Below are 21,954 nucleotides of genomic sequence, written 5' to 3'. Positions count from 1 at the left end.
GACAATTCTCTCCTTCCCTCTCTCTCGGATTCCCTGGGACAATTCTCTCCTTCCCACTGCCTCTCTCTGATTTCCTGCGACAATTCCCTCCTTCCCTCTCTCTCTCTGATTCCCTGTGACAATTTTCTCCTTCCCTGTGACAATTCTCACCTTCCCACTGCCTCTCTCTCTGATTCCCTGTGACAATTCTCTCCTTCCCTCTCTCCCTGATTCTGTGACAATTCTCTCCTTCACTCTCCCTCCCTCTGATTCCCTGTGACAATTCTCTCCTTCCCTCTCTCCCTGATTCTGTGACAATTCTCTCCTTCACTCTCCCTCCCTCTGATTCCCTGTGACAATTCTATCCTTCCCTCTCCCCTCTCTCTGATTCCCTGTGACAATTCTCTCCTTCCCTCTCTGCCTCAGATTCCCTGTGACAATTTTCTCCTTCCCTGTGACAATTCTCTCCTTCCCTCTCCCCATTCCTGATTCCCTGTGAAAATTCTCTCCTTCCCTCTCTCTCTCTGAATTCCTGTGACAATTCTCTCCTTCCCCCTCTCTGATTCCCTGCGACAATGCTTTCCTTCCCCCTCTCTCTCTCTCTCTGATTCCCTGTGACAATTCTCTCCCTCCCTCTCCTGCTGTCTCCGTGACAATTCTCTCCTTCACTCTCCCTCCCTCTCGCTCTGATTCCCCGTGACAATTCTCTCCTTCCCTCTCTCCATCCCTCTCTCTCTCTGATTCCCTGTGACAATTCTCTCCTTCCCTCCCTCTCTGATTCTCTGTGACAATTCACTCCTTCCCTCTCTCTCTCTGATTCCCTGTGACAATTCTCTCCTTCCCTCTCCCCATTCCTGATTCCCTGTGACAATTCTCTCCTTCCCTCTCCCCATTCCTGATTCCCTGTGACAATTCTCTCCTTCCCACTGACTCTCTCTCTGATTCCCGGCGACAATTCTGTCCTTCCCTCTCTCTCTCTGATTCCCTGTGACAATTCTCTCCTCTCTCTCTCTCTCTCTGATTCCCTGTGACGATTCCCTGTGACAATTCTCTCCTTCCCTCTGATTCCCTGTGACAATTCTCTGCTTCCCTCCCTCTCTCTCTGATTCCCTGTGACAATTCTCTCCTTCCCTCTCCCTCTGATTCCCTGTGACAATTCTCTCATTCCCTCTCCCTCCCTCTCTCCGATTCCCTGTGACAATTCTCTCCTTCCTCTCTCTGATTCCCTGTGACAATTCTCTCCTTCCCTCCCTCTCTCTCTGATTCCTGTGACAATTCTCTCCTTCCCTCTCCCTCTGATTCCCTGTGACAATTCTCTCATTCCCTCTCCCTCTCTGATTCCGTGACAATTCTCTCATTCCCTCTCTGTCTGATTCCCTGTGACAATTCTCTCCCTCTCACTCTCTGATTCCCTGTGACAATTCTCTCCTTCCCTCTGTCTCTCTCTGATTCCCTGTGACAATTCTCTCCTTGCCTCTCTGATTCCCTGTGACAATTCTCTCCTTCCCTCTGTCTCTGATTCCCTGTGACAATTCTCTCCTTCCCTCTCCCTCCCTCTCTCTGATTCCCTGTGACAATTCTCTCCTTCCCTCTCCCTCCCTCTCTCTGATACCCTGTGACAATTCTCTCCTTCCCTCTCCCTGATTCCGTGATAATTCTCTCCTTCCCTCACCCTACCTCTCTGATTCCCTGTGAGAATTCACTCCTTCCCTCTCCCTCTCTCTCTGATTCCCTATGACAATTATCTCCTTCCCTCTCTCTCTCTGATTCCCTGTGACAATTCTCACCTTCCCTCTGTCTCAGTCTGACTCCGTGACAATTCTCTCCTTCCCTCTCTCCCTCGCATTCCTTGTAACAATTCTCTCCTTCCCTCTCTCTCTCTCATTCCCTTTCACAATTCACTCCTTCCCTCTTTCTCTGATTCCCTGTAACAATTCTCTCCTTCCCCCTCTCTGATTTCTTGTGACAATTCTGTCCATCCCTCTCCCACTCACTCTCTGATTCCCTGTGACAATTCTCTCCTTCCCTCTCTCTGATTCCCTGTGACAATTCTCTCCTTCCCTCTCTCTGATTCCGTGACAATTCTCTCCTTCCCTCTCTCTCTCTCACTGATTCCCTGTGACAATTCTCTCCTTCCCCTTCTCTGATTCCGTGTGACAATTCTCTCCTTCCCTCTCCTTCTCTGATTCCGTTTGACAATTCTCTTCTTCCCTCTCTCTGATTCCCTGTGACAATTCTCTCTTTCCCTCTCCCCCTCTCTCTCTCTGATTCCCTGTGATAATTCTCTCCTTCCCTCTCTCCCTCGCATTCCCTGTAACAGTTCTCTCCTTCCCTCTCTGATTCCGTGTGACAATTCTCTCCTTCCCTCTCTGATTCCGTGTGACAATTTTCTCCTTCCCTCTCTCTCTGATTCCCTGTGATAATTCTCTCCTTCCCTCTCTCTCTCTCTCTGATTCCCTGTGACAATTCTCTCCTTCCCTCACTCTCTGATTCCCTGTGATAATTCTCTCCTTCCCTCACTCTCTGATACCCTGTGATAATTCTCTCCTTCCCTCACTCTCTGATACCCTGTGATAATTCTCTCCTTCCCTCACTCTCTGATTCCCTGTGATAATTCTCTCCTTCCCTCACTCTCTGATACCCTGTGATAATTCTCTCCTTCCCTCACTCTCTGATTCCCTGTGACAATTCTTTTCTTCCCTCTCTCTCTGATTCCCTGTGATAATTCTCTCCTACCCTCTCCCCATCTCTGATACCCTGTGATAATTCTCTCCTTCCCTCACTCTCTGATTCCCTGTGACAATTCTCTTCTTCCCTCTCCCTGATTCCCTGTGACAATTCTCTCCTTCCCTCTCCCTCTCTCGCTGATTCCGTGACAATTCTCTCCTTCCCTCTCCTTCTCTGATTCCCTTTGACAATTCTCTCCTTCCCGATCTCTCTGATGCCCTGTGACAATTCTCTCTTTCCCTCTCCCCCTCTCTCTCTCTCTCTGATTCATAAGAACATAAGAAATAGGAGCAGGAGTAGGCCATCTGGCCCTTCGAGCCTGCCCCGCCATTCAATAAGATCATGGCTGATCTGTTGTGGCTCAGTTCCACATTCCCGCCCTCTCCCCATAACCCTTAATCCCCTCTCTTATCAAAAACCCATCAACCCGCTTCTTGAAAATATTTAGCGAGGCAGCCTCCACCACTTCAACGGGTAGAGAATTCCAGAGATTCACCACCCTTTGAGTGAAGAAGTTCCTCCTCAACTCCGTTCTAAACCGCCTCCCCTTTATCTTGAGGCTGTGCCCCCTAGTCCTACTGTCTTTTTTGAGCGGGAAGAGTCTCTCCACCTCTATCCTATCCATCCCATTCATCATCTTATACGTCTCAATGAGATCTCCCCTCATTCTTCTAAACTCCAACGAGTACAAGCCTAGTTTATTCAGCCTCTCCTCATAGCTCAACCCCCTCAACTCCAGTATCAGCCTAGTAAACCTCCTCTGCACTCCCTCCAAGGCCAAAATATCTTTGCGAAGGTGCGGCGCCCAAAACTGCACACAGTACTCCAGCTGTGGCCTCACCAATGCCCTATACAGCTGCAGCAAGACCTCCCTACTTTTATATTCAATCCCCTTCGCTATGAAGGCCAGCATCCCATTCGCCTTCCTGACCACCTGCTGCACCTGCAAGCTGGGTTTTTGCGACTCATGCACAAGGACCCCGAGGTCCCTCTGCACCGTCGCCTGCTGCAGTTTTTCGCCCCGTAAGTAATAGTCCTTCCTACCATTCTTCCTACCAAAGTGGACCACTTCACACTTGCCAACATTAAATTCCATTTGCCATTTCCTGGCCCATTCGCCCAGCCTATCTAGATCCTTCTGCAGACTCTCCACACCCTCCGCACAATTTGCCGTTCCACCAATCTTGGTGTCATCCGCAAATTTCGACACCCTACACTCGGTTCCCTCCTCCAGATCATCTATATAAATGGTAAAAAGCTGAGGCCCCAGCACCGACCCCTGGGGCACTCCACTAGTCACCATCCGCCAATCCGAATAGCACCCATTGACCCCCACTCTCTGCCTCCTATTTGACAACCAATCCTCTATCCACGCTAACACCCTACCCCCAACTCCAAGTCCCCTGACCTTCTGCAATAACCTCTTATGAGGTACTTTGTCAAACGCCTTCTGAAAATCCAGAAAGACCACATCCACCGGCTCTCCTCTATCAACCGCCCTAGACACATCCTCATAGAACTCCAGTAAATTTGTCAGACACGACTTCCCTTTAATGAAACCGTGCTGCGTCTGCTCTATCAAGCAATTCCCTTCAAGATGCCTCGCAATTTCCTCCTTAATGACGGATTCTAACATTTTACCTACCACAGACGTTAAACTAACCGGCCTATAATTCCCTGCCTTTTGCCTGCCACCCTTCTTAAACAACGGCGTAACATTAGCCGCTTTCCAATCTTCCGGCACTTCCCCGGAATCCATCGATGTCTGGAAAATAACCACCAATGCATCCACTATAACCTCCGCCATTTCTTTCAGAACCCTCGGATGCATTCCATCCGGTCCTGGTGACTTGTCCACAATCAGCCCCTCCAGTCTGTCGAGCACCACCTCTCTAGTAACAGTAATGTCATTAAGACCCTCCAGTCCTACCACCTTTCCATTGCTAACACCCGGCAAATTATTCACGTCCTCCTCCGTGAAGACAGAAACAAAAAAGTTATTCAATACCTTAGCCATATCCCCATCCCCTACCACTAGGTCCCCTTTCTCATCCTCTAAAGGACCAACGTTCACCCTAGCCAGCCTCTTCCTTTTTATATATTTATAAAAACTCTTGCTATCCTTTTTTATATTAAGCGCTAGCCCAGCTTCATAGTTTCTCCTACCCTCCTTTATCAACTTCTTTGTCAATCTTTGTTGACATTTAAACCTTTCCCAATCCTCTTCTCGCCCACTACTCTTAGCTACTCTAAATTCCTCCGCTTTTAATTTAACACTTTCCTTCACCTCCTTCGTTATCCACGGCTTATTACCTCTCCTCCTACAGTCCTTTTTGACCATCGGAATAAATTTCTGCTGAGCACCAAGAAAGATCTCCTTAAAGATCCTCCACTGCTCCTCAGCAGACCTTCTCTCCAATGCACTCCCCCAGTCCACATTCGCCAATTCTTCTCTCATCCTACCGTACTCTCCTCTATTCAAACAAAGGACGCGTGTCCGGGAACCCACTTTCTCCTCCTCCATCTGCACCAGAAACTCCACCATACAATTCCCTGTGACAATTCTCTCTTTCCCTCTCTCTCTGATTCCCTGTGATAATTCTCTCCTTCCCTCTCCCCATCTCCGATACCCTGTGACAATTCTCTCCTTCCCTCTCCCCCTCACTCTCTGATTCCCTGTGACAATTCTCTCCTTCCCTCTCCCCCTCTCTCTGATTCCCTGTGACAATTTTCTCCTTCCCTCTCTCTCTCTCTGATTCCGTGACAATTCTCTCCTTCCCTCTCTCTCTCTGATTCCCTGTGACAATTCTCTCCTTCCCTCTCTCTCTCTGATTCCCTGTGACAATTCTCTCCTTCCCTCTCTCTCATTCCCTGTGATAATTCTCTCCTTCCCTCTCCGATTCCATGACAATTCTCTCCTTCCCTCCCTCTCTCACTGATTCCCTGTGACAATTCTCTCCTTCCCTCTCTCTCTGATTCCGTGACAATTCTCTCCTTCCCTCTCCCCCCTCTCTCTCTCTCTCTCTGATTCCCTGTGACAATTCTCTCCTTCCCTCTCTCTCTCATTCCCTGTGACAATTCTCTCCTTCCCTCTCTCTCTCATTCCCTGTGACAATTCTCTCCTTCCCTCTCTCTCTCATTCCCTGTGACAATTCTCTCCTTCTCTCTCTCTCTCATTCCCTGTGACAATTCTCTCCTCTCTCTCTGATTCCTTGTTAGAATTCTCTCCTTTCCTCTCTCCGATTCTCTGTGACAATTCTCTCCTTCCCTCTCTCTCTCTCTGATCCGTGACAATTCTCTCCTTCCCTCACCCTCTCCCTCTGATTCCCTGTGACAATTCTCTCCTTCCCCCCCCTCTCTGATTCCCTGTGACGATTCCCTGTGACAGTTCTCTTCTTCCCTCTCTCTGATTCCCTGTGACAATTCTCTCCTTCCCTCCCCCTCTTTCTCATTCCCGGTGACAATTCTCTCCTTCCCTCTCTCTGATCCCGTGACAATTCTCTCCTTCCCTCACCCTCTCTCTGATTCCCTGTGACAATTATCTTCTTCCCTCGCCCTCTCTCTCTCTGTCTGACTCCCTGTGACAATTATCTCCTTTCCCCTCTCTCTCTGATTTTCTGTGACAATTCTCTCCTTCCCTCTCTCTGATTCCCTGTGACAATTCTCTCCTTCCCCCTCTCTCTCTGATTCCCGTGACAATTCTCTCCTTCCCTCTCTCTGATTCCCTGTGACAATTCTCTCCTTCCCCCTCTCTCTCTGATTCCCGTGACAATTCTCTCCTTCCCTCTCTCTGACTCCCTGTGACAATTCTCTCCTTCCCCCTCTCTCTCTGATTCCCTGTGACGATTCACTCCTTCCCTCTGTCTCTCTGATTCCCTATGACAATTCTCTCTTTCCCTCTACCCATCTCTGATACCCTGTGACAATTCTCTCCTTCCCTCTCCCCATCTCTGATTCCCTGTGACAATTCACTCCTTCCCTCTCTCTCTGATTCCGGGACAATTCTCTCCTTCCCTCTCACTCTCTGATTCCCTGTGACAATTCTCTCCTTCCCTCTGTCTCTCTGATTCCCTGTGACAATTCTCTCCTTCCCTCTCTCTCTGATTCCGGGACAATTCTCTCCTTCCCTCTCACTCTCTGATTCCCTGTGACAATTCTCTCCTTCCCTCTCTCTCTCTGATTCCCTGTGACAATTCTCTCCTTCCCTCTCTCTCTCTGATTCCCTGTGACAATTCTCTCCTTCCCTCTCTCTCTCTGATTCCCTGTGACAATTCTCTCCTTCCCCCTCTGATTCCCTGTGACAAATCACTCCTGGCATCTCTCCCTCTCTCTCTCTGATTCCCTGTGACAATTCTCTCCTTCCCTCTCTCTCTCTGATTCCCTGTGACAATTCTCTCCTTCCCTCTGTCTCACTCTGACTCCGTGACAATTCTCTCCTTCCCTCTCTCCCTCGCATTCCCTGTAACAATTCTCTCCTTCCCCCTCTCTGATTCCCTGTGACAATTCTGTCCTTCCCTCTCCCACTCACTCTCTGATTCCCTGTAACAATTCTCTCCTTCCCCCTCTCTGATTCCCTGTGACAATTCTGTCCTTCCCTCTCCCACTCACTCTCTGATTCCCTGTGACAATTCTCTCCTTCCCTCTCCCCCTCTCTCTCTGATTCCCTGTGACAATTCTCTCCTTCCCTCACTCTCTGATTCCCTGTGACAATTCTCTCCTTCCCTCCCTCTCTGATTCCCTGTGAGAATTCTCTCCTTCCCTCTCTCTCATTCCCTGTGATAATTCTCTCTTTCCCTCTCCCTGATTCCCTGTGACAATTCTCTCCTTCCCTCTCCCTCTCTCTGATTCTATGACAATTCTCTCCTTCACTCCCTCTCTCACTGATTCCCTGTGACAATTAAGAACATAAGAAATAGGAGCAGGAGTAGGCCATCTAGCCCTTCGAGCCTGCCCCGCCATTCAATAAGATCATGGCTGATCTGTCGTGGCTCAGTTCCACATTCCCGCCCTCTCCCCATAACCCTTAATCCCCTCTCTTATCAAAAACCCATCAACCCGCGTCTTAAAAATACTTAATGATATTACTGTTACTAGAGAAGAGGTGCTCAACAGACTGGAGGGGCTGATTGTGGACAAGTCGCCAGGACCGGATGGAATGCATCCGAGGGTTCTGAAAGAAATGGCAGAGGTGATAGTGGATGCCTTGGTGGTTATTTTCCAGACGTCGCTGGATTCCAGGGAAGTGCCGGAAGATTGGAAAGCGGCTAATGTTACGCCGTTGTTTAAGAAGGGTGCCAGGCAAAAGGCGGGGAATTATAGGCCGGTTAGTTTAACGTCTGTTGTAGGTAAAATGTTAGAATCTGTCATCAAGGAGGAATTAGCGAGGCATCTTGAGGGGAATTGCTTGATAGAGCAGACGCAGCACGGTTTCGTTAATGGGAGGTCGTGTCTGACAAATTTACTGGAGTTCTATGAGGATGTGTCTAGGGCGGTGGATAGAGGAGAGCTGGTGGATGTGGTCTTTCTGGATTTTCAGAAGGCGTTTGACAAGGTACCTCATACCTCACAGGAGGTTATTGCAGAAGGTCAGGGGACAGGGAGTTGGGGGTAGGGTGTTAGCGTGGATAGAGGATTGGTTGTCAAATAGGAGGCAGAGAGTGGGGGTCATTGGGTGCTATTCGGATTGGCGGATGGTGACTAGTGGAGTGCCCCAGGGGTCGGTGCTGGGGCCTCAGCTATTTACCATTTATATAGATGATCTGGAGGAGGGAACCGAGTGTAGGGTGTCGAAATTTGCTGATGACACCAAGATTGGAGGAAAGGCAAATTGCGCAGAGGGTGTGGAGAGTCTGCAGAAGGATCTGGATAGGCTGGGCGAATGGGCCAGGAAATGGCAGATGGAATTTAATGTTGGCAAGTGCGAGGTGGTCCACTTTGGTAGGAATAACGGTAGGAAGGATTATCACTTACGTGGCGAAAAACTGCAGCAGGCGACGGTGCAGAGGGACCTTGGGGTCCTTGTGCATGAGTCGCAAAACAATTCTCTCCTTCTCTCTCTCTGATTCCCTGTTAGAATTCTCTCCTTCCCTCTCTCCGATTCTCTGTGACAATTCTCTCCTTCCCTCTCCCTCTCTCTGATTCCCTGGGACAATTCTCTCCTTCCCTCTCTCTCTCTGATTCCGTGACAATTCTCTCCTTCCCTCTCCCCATCTCTGATTCCCTGTGACAATTCTCTCCTTCCCTCTCCCCCTCTCTCTCTGATTCCCTGTGATAATTCTCTCCTTCCCCCTCTCTCTCATTCCCTGTGACAATTCTCTCCTTCTCTCTGATTCCCTGTGATAATTCTCTCCTTCCCTCTCTCCAATTCTCTGTGACAATTCTCTCCTTCCCTCTCTCTCTCTGATTCCCTGTGACAATTCTCTACTTCCCTCTCCCCATCTCTGATTCCCTGTGACAATTCTCTCCTTCCCTCTCCCCATCTCTGATTCCCTGTGACAATTCTCTCCTTCTCTCTGATTCCCTGTGATAATTCTCTCCTTCCCTCTCTCCAATTCTCTGTGACAATTCTCTCCTTCCCTCTCTCTCTCTGATTCCCTGTGACAATTCTCTACTTCCCTCTCCCCATCTCTGATTCCCTGTGACAATTCTCTCCTTCCCTCTCCCCATCTCTGATTCCCTGTGACAATTCTCTCCTTCCCTCTCCCCCTCTCTCTCTGATTCCCTGTGACAATTCTCTCCTTCCCTCTCCCCCCTCTGATTCCCTGTGATAATTCTCTCCTTCCCTCTCCCCCCTCTCTCTGATTCCCTGTGATAATTCTCTCCTTCCCTCTCTCTCTGATTCCCTGTGACAATTCTCTCCTTCCCTCTCTCTCTGATTCCCTGTGACAATTCTCTCCTTCCCTCTCCCCCTCACTCTCTGATTCCCTGTGATAATTCTCTCCTTCCCTCTCTCTCACTAGACAATTCTCTCCTTCCCTCTCTCTCTGTTACTAGGGAGGCGGTGCTCGACAGACTGGAGGGGCTGATTGTGGACAAGTCACCAGGACCGGATGGAATGCATCCGAGGGTTCTGAAAGAAATGGCAGAGGTTATAGTGGATGCCTTGGTGGTTATTTTCCAGGCGTGGCTGGATTCCGGGGAAGTGCCGGAAGATTGGAAAACGGCTAATGTTACGCCGTTGTTTAAGAAGGGTGGCAGGCAAAAGGCAGGGAATTATAGGCCGGTTAGTTTAACGTCTGTTGTAGGTAAAATGTTAGAATCCGTCATTAAGGAGGAAATAGCGAGGCATCTTGAGGGGAATTGCTTGATAGAGCAGACGCAGCACGGTTTCGTTAAAGGGAAGTCGTGTCTGACAAATTTACTGGAGTTCTATGAGGATATGTCTAGGGCGGTGGATAGAGGAGAGCCGGTGGATGTGGTCTTTCTGGATTTTCAGAAGGCGTTTGACAAGGTACCTCACAAGAGGTTATTGCAGAAGGTCAGGGGACATGGAGTTGGGGGTAGGGTGTTAGCGTGGATAGAGGATTGGTTGTCAAATAGGAGGCAGAGAGTGGAGGTTAATGGGTGCTATTCGGATTGGCGGTTGGTGACCAGTGGAGTGCCCCAGGGGTCGGTGCTGGGGCCTCAGCTATTCACCATTTATATAGATGATCTGGAGGAGGGAACCGAGTGTATGGTGTCGAAATTTGCTGATGACACCAAGATTGGTGGAACGGCAAATTGTGCGGAGGGTGTGGAGAGTCTGCAGAAGGATCTAGATAGGCTGGGCGAATGGGCCAGGAAATGGCAAATGGAATTTAATGTTGGCAAGTGCGAGGTGGTCCACTTTGGTAGGAATAATGGTAGGAAGGACTATTACTTACGGGGCGAAAAACTGCAGCAGGCGACGGTGCAGAGGGACCTCGGGGTCCTTGTGCATGAGTCGCAAAAACCCAGCTTGCAGGTGCAGCAGGTGGTCAGGAAGGCGAATGGGATGCTGGCCTTCATAGCGAAGGGGATTGAATATAAAAGTAGGGAGGTCTTGCTGCAGCTGTATAGGGCATTGGTGAGACCGCAGCTGGAGTACTGTGTGCAGTTTTGGGCGCCGTACTTACACAAGGATATTTTGGCCTTGGAGGGAGTGCAGAGGAGGTTTACTAGGCTGATACCGGAGTTGAGGGGGTTGAGCTATGAGGAGAGACTGAATAAACTAGGCTTGTACTCGTTAGAGTTTAGAAGAATAAGGGGAGATCGCATTGAGACGTATAAGATGATGAATGGGATGGATAGGATAGAGGTGGAGAGGCTCTTCCCGCTCAGAAAGGACAGTAGGACTAGGGGGCACAGCCTCAAGATAAAGGGGGGGCGGTTTAGAACGGAGTTGAGGAGGAACTTCTTCAAAGGGTGGTGAATCTCTGGAATTCTCTGCCCATTGAGGTGGTGGAGGCTGCCTCGCTAAATATTTTTAAGACGCGGGTTGATGGGTTTTTGATAAGCGAGGGGATTAAGGGTTATGGGGAGAGGGCGGGAATGTGGAACTGAGCCACGACAGATCAGCCATGATCTTTTTGAGTGGCGGGGCAGGCTCAAAGGGCCAGATGGCTTACTCCTGCTCCTATTTCTTATGTTCTTATGTATTCCCTGTGACAATTCTCTCCTTCTCTCTCTCTTTCACTCCCTGTGACAATTCTCTCCATCTCTCTCTCTGATTCCCTGTTAGAATTCTCTCCTTCCCTGTCTCTGATTCCCTGTGACAATTCTCTCCTTCCCTCTCTCTCTCTCTGATTCCGTGACAATTCTCTCCTTCCCTCTCTCTCTCTCTGATTCCCTGGGACAATTCTCTCCTTCCCTCTCTCTCTGATTCTGTGACAATTCTCTCCTTCCCTCTCTCTCTCTCTGATTCCCTGTGACAATTCTCTCCTTCCCTCTCTCTCTCTCTGATTCCCTGGGACAATTCTCTCCTTCCCTCTCTCTCAGCAATTACTTGTGATAATTCCCTCCTTCTATCAGCTATTTCTTGGTTATTTTAGCATGGACCATAGCTTCTCTGGCTCATTACCTGAATGCATTTTCTGCATCCACCTCATCCTTCTCTCTCAGGCTGATTTCCAATTCACCACAGTCTCTCTGCCCCAGGGCCAGTATAAGCCTGTATTTCTCCCCTCCGCCGCCAGCTATCTCCGTTTTTACCTGGGTCCATGGGTATTGAGTGGCGACTGCTTTGTGCTGCTCCCTCATTCTCATCATCACTGTCAGCTGGAGCCTCTGGGAGGTAAAGTCCTAATTCCTGCAAAGGCCATACACAAGATTGAGAATTCACTGTAACTGCTTTGGCACTTCATTAACAAGGATGCTTTAGCCAAACAACCATTTTACCCCTCTCATTGTGGCTTGGAAACAGGCAGACAGACAGAGCTAGGAGTTGGAATGGTACAGGACAGGTTCTGCTGCTATCACACAGCTTCAGGGTGGCTGCAGCTACACTGGCTCAGGGAAGGTCCCAGAGGATTGGAGAATCGCCAGTGTTGTTCCTTTGTTTAAGAGGGGTAGCAAGAATAATCCAGATAATTACAGGCTGGTGAGCCTTACATCAGTGGTAGGGAAATTATTGGAGAGGATTCTTCGAGACAGGATTTATTCCCGCTTGGATAAGTGGATGTATTAGTGAGAGACAACATGGTTTTTGTGACGGGAGGTCGTGTCTCACGAACTTGATTGAGTTTTTTGAGGAAGTGACCAAGATGATTAGGGTTGTCTACATGAATTTCAGTAAGGCCTTTGATAAGGTCCCTCATGGCAGACTAATGCAGAAGGTGAAGTCACATGGGATCAGAGGTGAGCTGGCAAGGTGGATACAAGACTGGCTCGGTCAAAGAAGATGGAGGGTAGGAGTGGAAGGATGTGTTTCTGAATAGAGAGCTGTGACAAGTGATCCTCAGGGATGAGTGCTGGGACCTTTGCTGTTTGTAATTTATATAAATGATTTGGAGGAAAATGAAAATGGTTTGATCAGTAAGTTTGCAGACAACACAAAGATTGGTGGACTTGTGGATAGCAATGAGGACCAGAGGATACAGTAGGATATCGATCAGTTGGAGACTTGCAGAGAGATGGCAGATGGAGTTTAATCCGGATAAATGTGAGGCAATGCATTTTGGAAGGTCTAATACCGATAGGAAATATACAGTTAATGGCAGAACCCTTAAGAGTATTGATAGACAAAGGGATCTGGGTGTACAGGTACACAGGTCACTGAAAATGGCAGTGCAGGTGGAGAAGGTAGTGAAGAAGGCATACAGCATGCTTGCTTTCATTGGCTGGGGCACTGAGGTTAGAAATTGGCAAGTCGTGTTACAGCTTTATAGAACCTTAGTTCGGCTGCGCTTGGAATTTAGTGTTCAATTCTGGTTGCCACACTATCAGGAGGATGTGGAGGCTTTGGAGAGGATCCAGAAAAGATTTACCAGGATGTTGCATGGTATGGAGGGCATTAACTGTGAGCCAAGGTTGGAGAAAGTTGGAGAGGCATTGAACCAATATTTCTCTTCGGTGTTCACGCAGGGGGACATAAATGTAGCTGAGGAGAACACTGGGTTACAGGGGGGTAAACTAGACAGTATTGCAGTTGATAAGGGGGATGTGCTGGATCTTCTTGAGGGTTTGAAAATAGATAAGTCCCCTGGGCCGGACAGGATTTACCCTAGGATTCTCTGGGGGGCAAGAGAGGCGATTGCAGAGCCTCTGGCTCTGATCTTCAGGTCGTCGTTGGTCTCAGGTATAGTGCCGGAAGATTGGAGGATAGCGAATGTTGTCCCATTGTTTAAGAAGGGGAACAGAGACTTCCCTGGGAATTATAGATCGGTGAGTCTTACTTCTGTTGTGGGCAAGGTTTTAGAAAAAATTATTAGGGATAGGATTTATAGTTATTTGGAGAGTAATGAATTGATTAGAGATAGTCAGCATGGTTTTGTAGCGGGTAGGTCGTGCCTTACTAACCTTATTGAGTTTTTTGAGAAAGTGACCAAAGAGGTGGATGGGGGTAAGGCAGTTGATGTGGTATATATGGATTTTAGTAAGGCGTTTGATAAGGTTCACCATGGAAGGCTTCTGCAGAAAATGCAGATGTATGGGATTGGGGGTGATCTAGGGAATTGGATCAGGAATTGGCTAGCAGATAGGAGACAGAGGGTGGTGGTTGATGGTAAATATTCATCATGGAGTTCGGTTACGAGTGGTGTGCCTCAGGGATCTGTTTTGGGGCCACTGCTGTTTGTAATTTTTATTAATGATCTGGATGAGGGTATAGTTGGGTGGATTAGTAAATTTGCTGATGACACCAAAGTCGGAGGTGTGGTAGATAGTGAGGAAGGGTGTCATAGTTTGCGGGGAGACTTGGACAGGTTGCAGAGCTGGGCCGAGAGGTGGCGAATGGAATTTAATACGGAGAAGTGTGAGGTAATTCACTTTGGTAGGAATAACAGATGTGTCGAGTATAGGGCTAACGGGAGGACTCTGAATAGTGTGGATGAACAGAGGGATCTAGGTGTATGTGTACATAGATCCCTGAAAGTTGGGAATCAAGTAGCTAAGGTTGTTAAGAAGGCATACGGTGTCTTGGCGTTTATTGGTAGGGGGATTGAATTTAGGAGTCGCAGCGTCATGTTGCAACTGTACACAACTCTGGTGCGGCCGCACTTGGAGTATTGTGTGCAGTTCTGGTCCCCACATTACAGGAAGGATGTGGAAGCTTTGGAGAGGGTGCAGAGAAGGTTTACCAGGATGTTGCCTGGTATGGAAGGGAGGTCCTATGAGGAGAGACTGAGGGATTTGGGGTTGTTTTCGTTAGAAAGAAGGCAGCTAAGAGGGGATCTTATTGAAACATATAAGATGATTAGAGGTTTAGATAGGGTGGACAGTGATAGCCTTTTTCCTCGGATGGACAAAGCTAGCACGAGGGGGCATGGCTTTAAATTAAGGGGGGGTAGTTATAGGACGGATGTCAGGGGTAGGTTCTTTACCCAGAGGGTGGTGAGGGATTGGAATGCCCTGCCTGCTGCAGTTGTAAATGCGCCTAGTTTGGGAGCGTTTAAGAGATCCGTGGATAGGTTTATGGATGGAAAGGGATTAGTTTAGGATAGAGGGTCATTGTTTTTTAACTGGTCGGCGCAACATCGTGGGCCAAAGGGCCTGTTCTGCACTGTAATGTTTTATGTTCTAAAGTTGGTTTGTTCTCACTGGAGCGACGGAGGTTGAAGGAGACCTGATAGAAATCTACAAGATTATGAGAGGCATGGACAGAGTGGATAGTCAGAAGCTTTTTTCCCCAGGGTGGAAGAGCCAATTACTAGGGGGCACAGGTTTAAGATGTGAGGGACAAGGTTTAAAGGAGATGAATGAGGCAGATATTTTACAGAGAGAGTAGTGGCTACCTGGAATCCATTGCTGAGAGAGGTAGTGGAAGCAGATACGGTACTGACTTTTAAGAGGCACCTTGACAAGTACATGAATAAGTTGGGAATCGAGGGATATGGTTCCTGGAAGGGTAGGGGGTTTTAGTTCACTCAGGCAGTATGGTCGGTGCAGGTTTGGAGGGCTGAAGGGCCTGTTCCTGGGCTGTAATTTTCTTTGTTCACTGAAGTTCTAACCAAAATGCAGGACTGGATTGGAGAGAGAACCTAACCATGTGTAATTCCCTGATCCTGCAAACAAGATGGATGACCCATTCTTCCAATGAAAGACATAAAGGGTTAAAGAGCGATGGGGCCAGCAACCTGGAGAACTCTTCCAGATTATCCGGCCCACATAAAACAGTGTCAATGCAAAGCAGTGAATCAGCACCACATAACGCTGCTTCCATCATGTTCAATCTGATCTAAAGGCTGACCTACAGTCCAACAAAGCAGCATTAACTCAGCAAACGATTCCATCTACCATTCTGCCTGCTCTCTCTCCACCGTTCCGCACACTCTCATTCTGCTCTCTCTGGGTTTCACTCTCCATCATTCTGCTCTCTCTGGGTTTTACTCTCTATCATTCTGCCCTCATTGGGTTTTACTCTCAGACATTCTGCTCTCTCTCTCTCTGGGTTTTACTATCATTCTGCTCTCTCTCTCTCTCTGGGTTTTACCCTCTGTCATTCTGCACTCTCTCTCTCTCTTTCTGCTCTCTATCTCTGGGTTTTACTCTCTGTCATTCTGCTCTCCCTCTCTCTGGGTTTTACCCTCTGTCATTCTGCTCTCTCTCTCTGGGTTTTACTCTCTGTCATTCTGCTCTCTCTCTCTGGGTTTTACTACCATTCTGCTCTCTCTCTCTGGGTTTTACTCTCTGTCATTCTGCTCTCTCTCTCTCTCTGGGTTTTACTCTCTGTCATTCTGCTCTCTCTCTCTGGGTTTTACTCTCTGTCATTCTGCTCCCTCTCTCTGGGTTTTACTCTCTGTCATTCTGCTCTCTCTCTCTCTGAGTTTTACTCTCTGTCATTCTGCTCTCTCTGTGTTTTACTCTCTGTCATTCTGCTCCTTCTCTCTGGGTTTTACTCTCTGTCATTCTGCTCTCTCTCTCTGGGTTTTACCCTCTGTCATTCTGCACTTTCTCTCTCTCTCTGGGTTTTACTCTCTGTCATTCTGCTCTCTCTCTCTGAGTTTTACTCTCTGTCATTCTGCTCTCTCTGTGTTTTACTCTCTGTCATTCTGCTCCTTCTCTCTGGGTTTTACTCTCTGTCATTCTGCTCTCTCTCTCTGGGTTTTACCCTCTGTCATTCTGCACTCTCTCTCTCTCTCTGGGTTTTACTCTCTGTCATTCTGCTCTCTCTCTATCTCTGGGTTTTACTCTCTATCATTCTGCTCTCTCTCTCTCTCTCTGGGTTTTACTCTCTATCATTCTGTTCTTTCTCTGGGTTTTACCCTCTGTCATTCTGCTCTCTCTCTTTGGGTTTTACCTTGTCATTCTGCTCTCTCTCTCTCCCTCTCTGGGTTTTACTCTCTATCATTCTGCTCTCCCTCGGGTTTTACTCTATCATTCTGCTCTCTCTCTCTCTGGGTTTTATTCTGTCATTCTGCTCTCTCTCTCTCTGGGTTTTACTCTCTGTCATTCTGCTCTCTCTCTCTGTGTTTTACTCTCTGTCTCTCTAGGTTTTACTCTCTGTCATTCTGCTCTCTCTCTCTGTGTTTTACTCTCTATCATTCCCCTCTCTCTCTCTGGGTTTTATTCTGTCGTTCTGCTCTCTGTCTCTCTGGGTTTTACTCTCTATCATTCCCCTCTCTCTCTCTGGGTTTTACCCTCTGTCATTCTGTTCTCTCTCTCTGGGTTTTACTCTCTATCATTCCCCTCTCTCTGGGTTTTACTCTCTATCATTCTGCTCTCTCTTTCTGGGTTTTACTCTCTGTCATTCTGCTCTCTCTCTCTGGGTTTTACTACCATTCTGCTCTCTCTCTCTGGGATTTACTCTCTGTCATTCTGCTCTCTCTCTCTGGGTTTTACTCTCTGTCATTCTGCTCTCTCTCTCTGGGTTTTACTCTGTCATTCTGCTCTCTCTCTCTGGGTTTTACTCTCTGTCATTCTGCTCTCTCTCGCTGGGTTTTACTCTCTGTCATTCTGCTCTCTCTCTCTGGGTTTTACTCTCTGTCATTCTGCTCTCTCTCTCTCTCTTGGGTTTTACTCTCTGTCATTCTGCTCTCTCTCAAGGTTTTCCTCTGTCATTCTGCTCTCTCTCTGTGGGTTTTACCCTCTGTCATTCTGCACTCTCTCTCTCTCTCTGGGTTTTACCCTCTGTCATTCTGCACTCTCTCTCTCTCTCTCTCTGGGTTTTACCCTCTGTCATTCTGCTCTCTCTGGGTTTTACCCTCTGTCATTCTGCACTCTCTCTCTCTCTCTGGGTTTTACCCTGTCATTCTGCTCTCTCTCTCCCTCTCTGGATTTTACTCTCTATCATTTGCTCTCTCTCGGGTTTTACTCTCTGTCATAAGAACATAAGAAATAGAAGCAGGAGTAGGCCATCTAGCCCCTCGAGCCTGCCCCGCCATTCAATAAGATCATGGCTGATCTGTCGCTGCTCAGTTCCACTTTCCCACCCTCTCCCCATAACCCTTAATCCCCTCTCTTATCAAAAACCCATCAACCCGCGTCTTAAAAATATTTAGCGAGGCAGCCTCCACCACTTCAACGGGCAGAGAATTCCAGAGATTCACCACCCTTTGAGTGAAGAAGTTCCTCCTCAACTCCGTTCTAAACCCTACTGTCTTTTTTGAGCGGGAAGAGTCTCTCCACCTCTAACCTATCCATCCCATTCATCATCTTATACATCTCAATGAGATCTCCCCTCATTCTTCTAAACTCTAACGAGTACAAGCCCAGTTTATTCAGCCTCTCCTCATAGCTCAACCCCCTCAACTCCGGTATCAGCCTAGTAAACCTCCTCTGCACTCCCTCCAAGGCCAAAATATCTTTGCGCAGGTGCGGTGCCCAAAACTGCACACAGTACTCCAGCTGCGGCCTCACCAATGCCCTATACAGCTGCAGCAAGACCTCCCTACTTTTATATTCATTCTGCTCTCTCTCTCTCAGGGTTTTACTCTCTATCATTCTGCTCTCTCTCGGGTTTTACTCTGTCATTCTGCTCCCACTCTCTCTGGGTTCTACTCTCTATCATTCTGCTCTCTCTCTCTCCCTCTCTGGGTTTTACTCTCTGTCATTCTGCTCTCTCTCTCTGGGTTTTACTCTATCATTCTGCTCTCTCTCTCTGGGTTTTATTCTGTCATTCTGCTCTCTCTGGGTTTTACTCTCTATCGGGTTTTACTCTGTCATTCTGCTCCCACTCTCTCTGGGTTCTACTCTCTATCATTCTGCTCTCTCTGTCTGGGTTTTACTCTCTATCATTCTGTTCTTTCTCTGGGTTTTACTCTCTGTCATTTTGCTCTCTCTCTCCGGGTTTTACCCTCTGTCATTCGGCTCTCTCTCTCTCTGGGTTTTACCCTCTGTCATTCTGCTCTCTCTGGGTTTTACCCTGTCATTCTGCTCTCTCTCTCTCCCTCTCTGGGTTTTACTCTCTGTCATTCTGCTCTCTCTGGGTTTTACTCTATCATTCTGCTCTCTCTCTCTCTGGGTTTTATTCTGTCATTCTGCTCTCTCTGGGTTTTACTCTCTATCATTCTGCTCTCTCTCGGGTTTTACTCTGTCATTCTGCTCCCACTCTCTCTCTGGGTTCTACTCTCTATCATTCTGCTCTCTCTCTCTGTCTGGGTTTTACTCTCTATCATTCTGTTCTTTCTCTGGGTTTTACTCTCTGTCATTCTGCTCTCTCTCTCTGGGTTTTACCCTCTGTCATTCTGCTCTCTCTGGGTTTTACCCTGTCATTCTGCTCTCTCTGGGTTTTACCCTGTCATTCTGCTCTCTCTCTCTCCCTCTCTGGGTTTTACTCTCTATCATTCTGCTCTCTCTCGGGTTTTACTCTCTGTCATTCTGCTCTCTCTCTCTCTGGGTTTTACTCTCTGTCATTCTGCTCTCTCTCTGTCTCTGGGTTTTACTCTCTATCATTCTGCTCTCTCTCTCTCTGGGTTTTACTCTCTATCATTCTGTTCTTTCTCTGGGTTTTACCCTCTGTCATTCTGCTCTCTCTCTCTGGGTTTTACCTTGTCATTCTGCTCTCTCTCTCTCCCTCTCTGGGTTTTACTCTCTATCATTCTGCTCTCTCTCGGGTTTTACTCTCTGTCATTCTGCTCTCTCTCTCTCTGGGTTTTACTCTCTGTCATTCTGCTCTCTCTCTGTCTCTGGGTTTTACTCTCTATCATTCTGCTCTCTCTCTCTCTCTCTCTGGGTTTTACTCTCTATCATTCTGTTCTTTCTCTGGGTTTTACCCTCTGTCATTCTGCTCTCTCTCTCTGGGTTTTACCTTGTCATTCTGCTCTCTCTCTCTCCCTCTCTGGGTTTTACTCTCTATCATTCTGCTCTCCCTCGGGTTTTACTCTATCATTCTGCTCTCTCTCTCTGGGTTTTATTCTGTCATTCTGCTCTCTCTCTCTCTGGGTTTTACTCTCTGTCATTCTGCTCTCTCTCTCTGTGTTTTACTCTCTGTCTCTCTAGGTTTTACTCTCTGTCATTCTGCTCTCTCTCTCTGTGTTTTACTCTCTATCATTCCCCTCTCTCTCTCTGGGTTTTATTCTGTCGTTCTGCTCTCTGTCTCTCTGGGTTTTACTCTCTGTCATTCTGCTCTCTCTCTCTGTGTTTTACTCTCTATCATTCCCCTCTCTCTCTCTGGGTTTTACTCTCTGTCATTCCGCTCTCTCTCTGTGTTTTACTCTCTATCATTCCCCTCTCTCTCTCTGGGTTTTACCCTCTGTCATTCTGTTCTCTCTCTCTGGGTTTTACTCTCTATCATTCCCCTCTCTCTGGGTTTTACTCTCTATCATTCTGCTCTCTCTTTCTGGGTTTTACTATCATTCTGCCCTCTCTCTCTCTGGGTTTTACTCTCTGTCATTCTGCTCTCTCTCTCTGGGTTTTACTCTCTGTCATTCTGTTCTCTCTCTCTGGGTTTTACCCTCTATCATTCTGCCCTCTCTCTCTCTGGGTTTTACCCGCTATCATTCTGCCCTCTCTCTCTCTGGGTTTTACCCTCTATCATTCTGCCCTCTCTCTCTGGGTTTTACTCTCTGTCATTCTGCTCTCTCTCTCTCTGGGTTTTACTCTCTGTCATTCTGCTCTCTCTCTCTGGGTTTTACTCTCTGTCATTCTGTTCTCTCTCTCTGGGTTTTACCCTCTATCATTCTGTTCTCTCTCTCTGGGTTTTACCCGCTATCATTCTGCCCTCTCTCTCTCTGGGTTTTACCCTCTATCATTCTGCCCTCTCTCTCTCTGGGTTTTACCCTCTATCATTCTGCTCTCTCTCTCTCTGGGTTTTACCCTCTATCATTCTGCTCTCTCTCTCTCTGGGTTTTACCCTCTATCATTCTGCTCTCTCTCTCTGGGTTTTACCCTCTATCATTCTGTTCTCTCTCTCTGGGTTTTACCCTCTATCATTCTGTTCTCTCTCTCTGGGTTTTACCCTCTATCATTCTGCCCTCTCTCTCTCTGGGTTTTACTCTCTGTCACTCTGCTCTCTCTCTGGGTTTTACCCTCTATCATTCTGTTCTCTCTCTCTGGGTTTTACCCTCTATCATTCTGTTCTCTCTCTCTGGGTTTTACCCTCTATCATTCTGCTCTCTCTCTCTCTGGGTTTTACTCTCTATCATTCTGCCCTCTCTCTCTCTGGGTTTTACCCTCTATCATTCTGCCCTCTCTCTCTGGGTTTTACCCTCTATCATTCTGCCCTCTCTCTCTCTGGGTTTTACTCTCTATCATTCTGCCCTCTCTCTCTGGGTTTTACCCTCTATCATTCTGCTCTCTCTCTCTCTGGGTTTTACCCTCTATCATTCTGCTCTCTCTCTCTCTGGGTTTTACCCTCTATCATTCTGCTCTCTCTCTCTCTGGGTTTTACCCTCTATCATTCTGCTCTCTCTCTCTCTGGGTTTTACCCTCTATCATTCTGCCCTCTCTCTCTGGGTTTTACTCTCTGTCACTCTGCTCTCTCTCTCTCCGGGTTTTACCTGCAGCCTCTCCCCGATCTCTTGCTCGGGGCTGTGGTTGTTGGCCGGGCCCGGGCTGGCCTCCTGGTTCAAGGGGAGGTAGTGATACCCGCCACCAGACCCGTCTCCCGGGGAGTCCGGGCTGTCTTCCGCCTCGGCCTCCTCCTCTTCCTCCTCCTCCTCGCTACTCCAGTGGGCCTGTCCCGGGCCTGGGCCCAGCTCCTGCCGCTCATCCTCGGGCTCGGGCAGTACTCGCTCGGGACTCATCCTGAAGGCAGCAACTTCCATCCACAGGCCTCAGGCCTCCAGAGTCACCATGACAACACCGACTTCGGGTTCGTTCTCCGGCCACATCCGGTCAACAAGGTCGAAATCAACAAGAGCGGCCAACTGCGCGTGTCCCAATTCAGCCGCTGCCCCCTGGCGGCCCGGAGTCCCCACCAGCGCGAAGCCGCTGCCCCCTGGTGGTCCGGAGTCCCCACCAGCGCGGAGCCGCTGCCCCCTGGTGGTTCGGAGTCCCCACCAGCGTGGGAGCCGCTGCCCCCTGGTGGCCCGGAGTCCCCACCAGCGCGGAGCCGCTGCCCCCTGGTAGCCCGGAGTCCCCACCAGCGCGGAGCCGCTGCCCCCTGGTGGTTCGGAGTCCCCACCAGCGTGGGAGCCTCTGCCCCCTGGTGGTCCGGAGTCCCCACCAGCGCGGAGCCGCTGCCCCCTGGTGGTT

At 48.5% G+C, this 21,954-nt stretch overlaps 1 protein-coding gene across 1 annotated transcript in view; it reads right to left on the bottom strand.

Annotated features, from left to right (window-relative positions):
* mea1 (male-enhanced antigen 1) overlaps nt 1-21,642 on the bottom strand; it is a 31,012-nt gene extending 9,370 nt beyond the window's left edge. The window contains exons 1-2 of the mRNA XM_080193412.1: nt 21,258-21,642; nt 11,875-11,971 (exon numbers count right to left, since the gene is read on the bottom strand). Of these exons, the coding sequence (XP_080049538.1) occupies nt 11,875-11,971; nt 21,258-21,524 (364 nt within the window). The 5' untranslated portion in view covers nt 21,525-21,642. The remainder of the gene's footprint in view (nt 1-11,874; nt 11,972-21,257) is intronic.
* Between the last annotated feature and the right edge of the window lie 312 nt (nt 21,643-21,954).

Source organism: Carcharhinus amblyrhynchos, chromosome 7, assembly GCF_965287045.1.
Source record: "Carcharhinus amblyrhynchos chromosome 7, sCarAmb.v2.hapA, whole genome shotgun sequence".
Taxonomy (NCBI): domain Eukaryota; kingdom Metazoa; phylum Chordata; class Chondrichthyes; order Carcharhiniformes; family Carcharhinidae; genus Carcharhinus; species Carcharhinus amblyrhynchos.
This window is presented reverse-complemented; position numbering and strand designations above follow the sequence as displayed.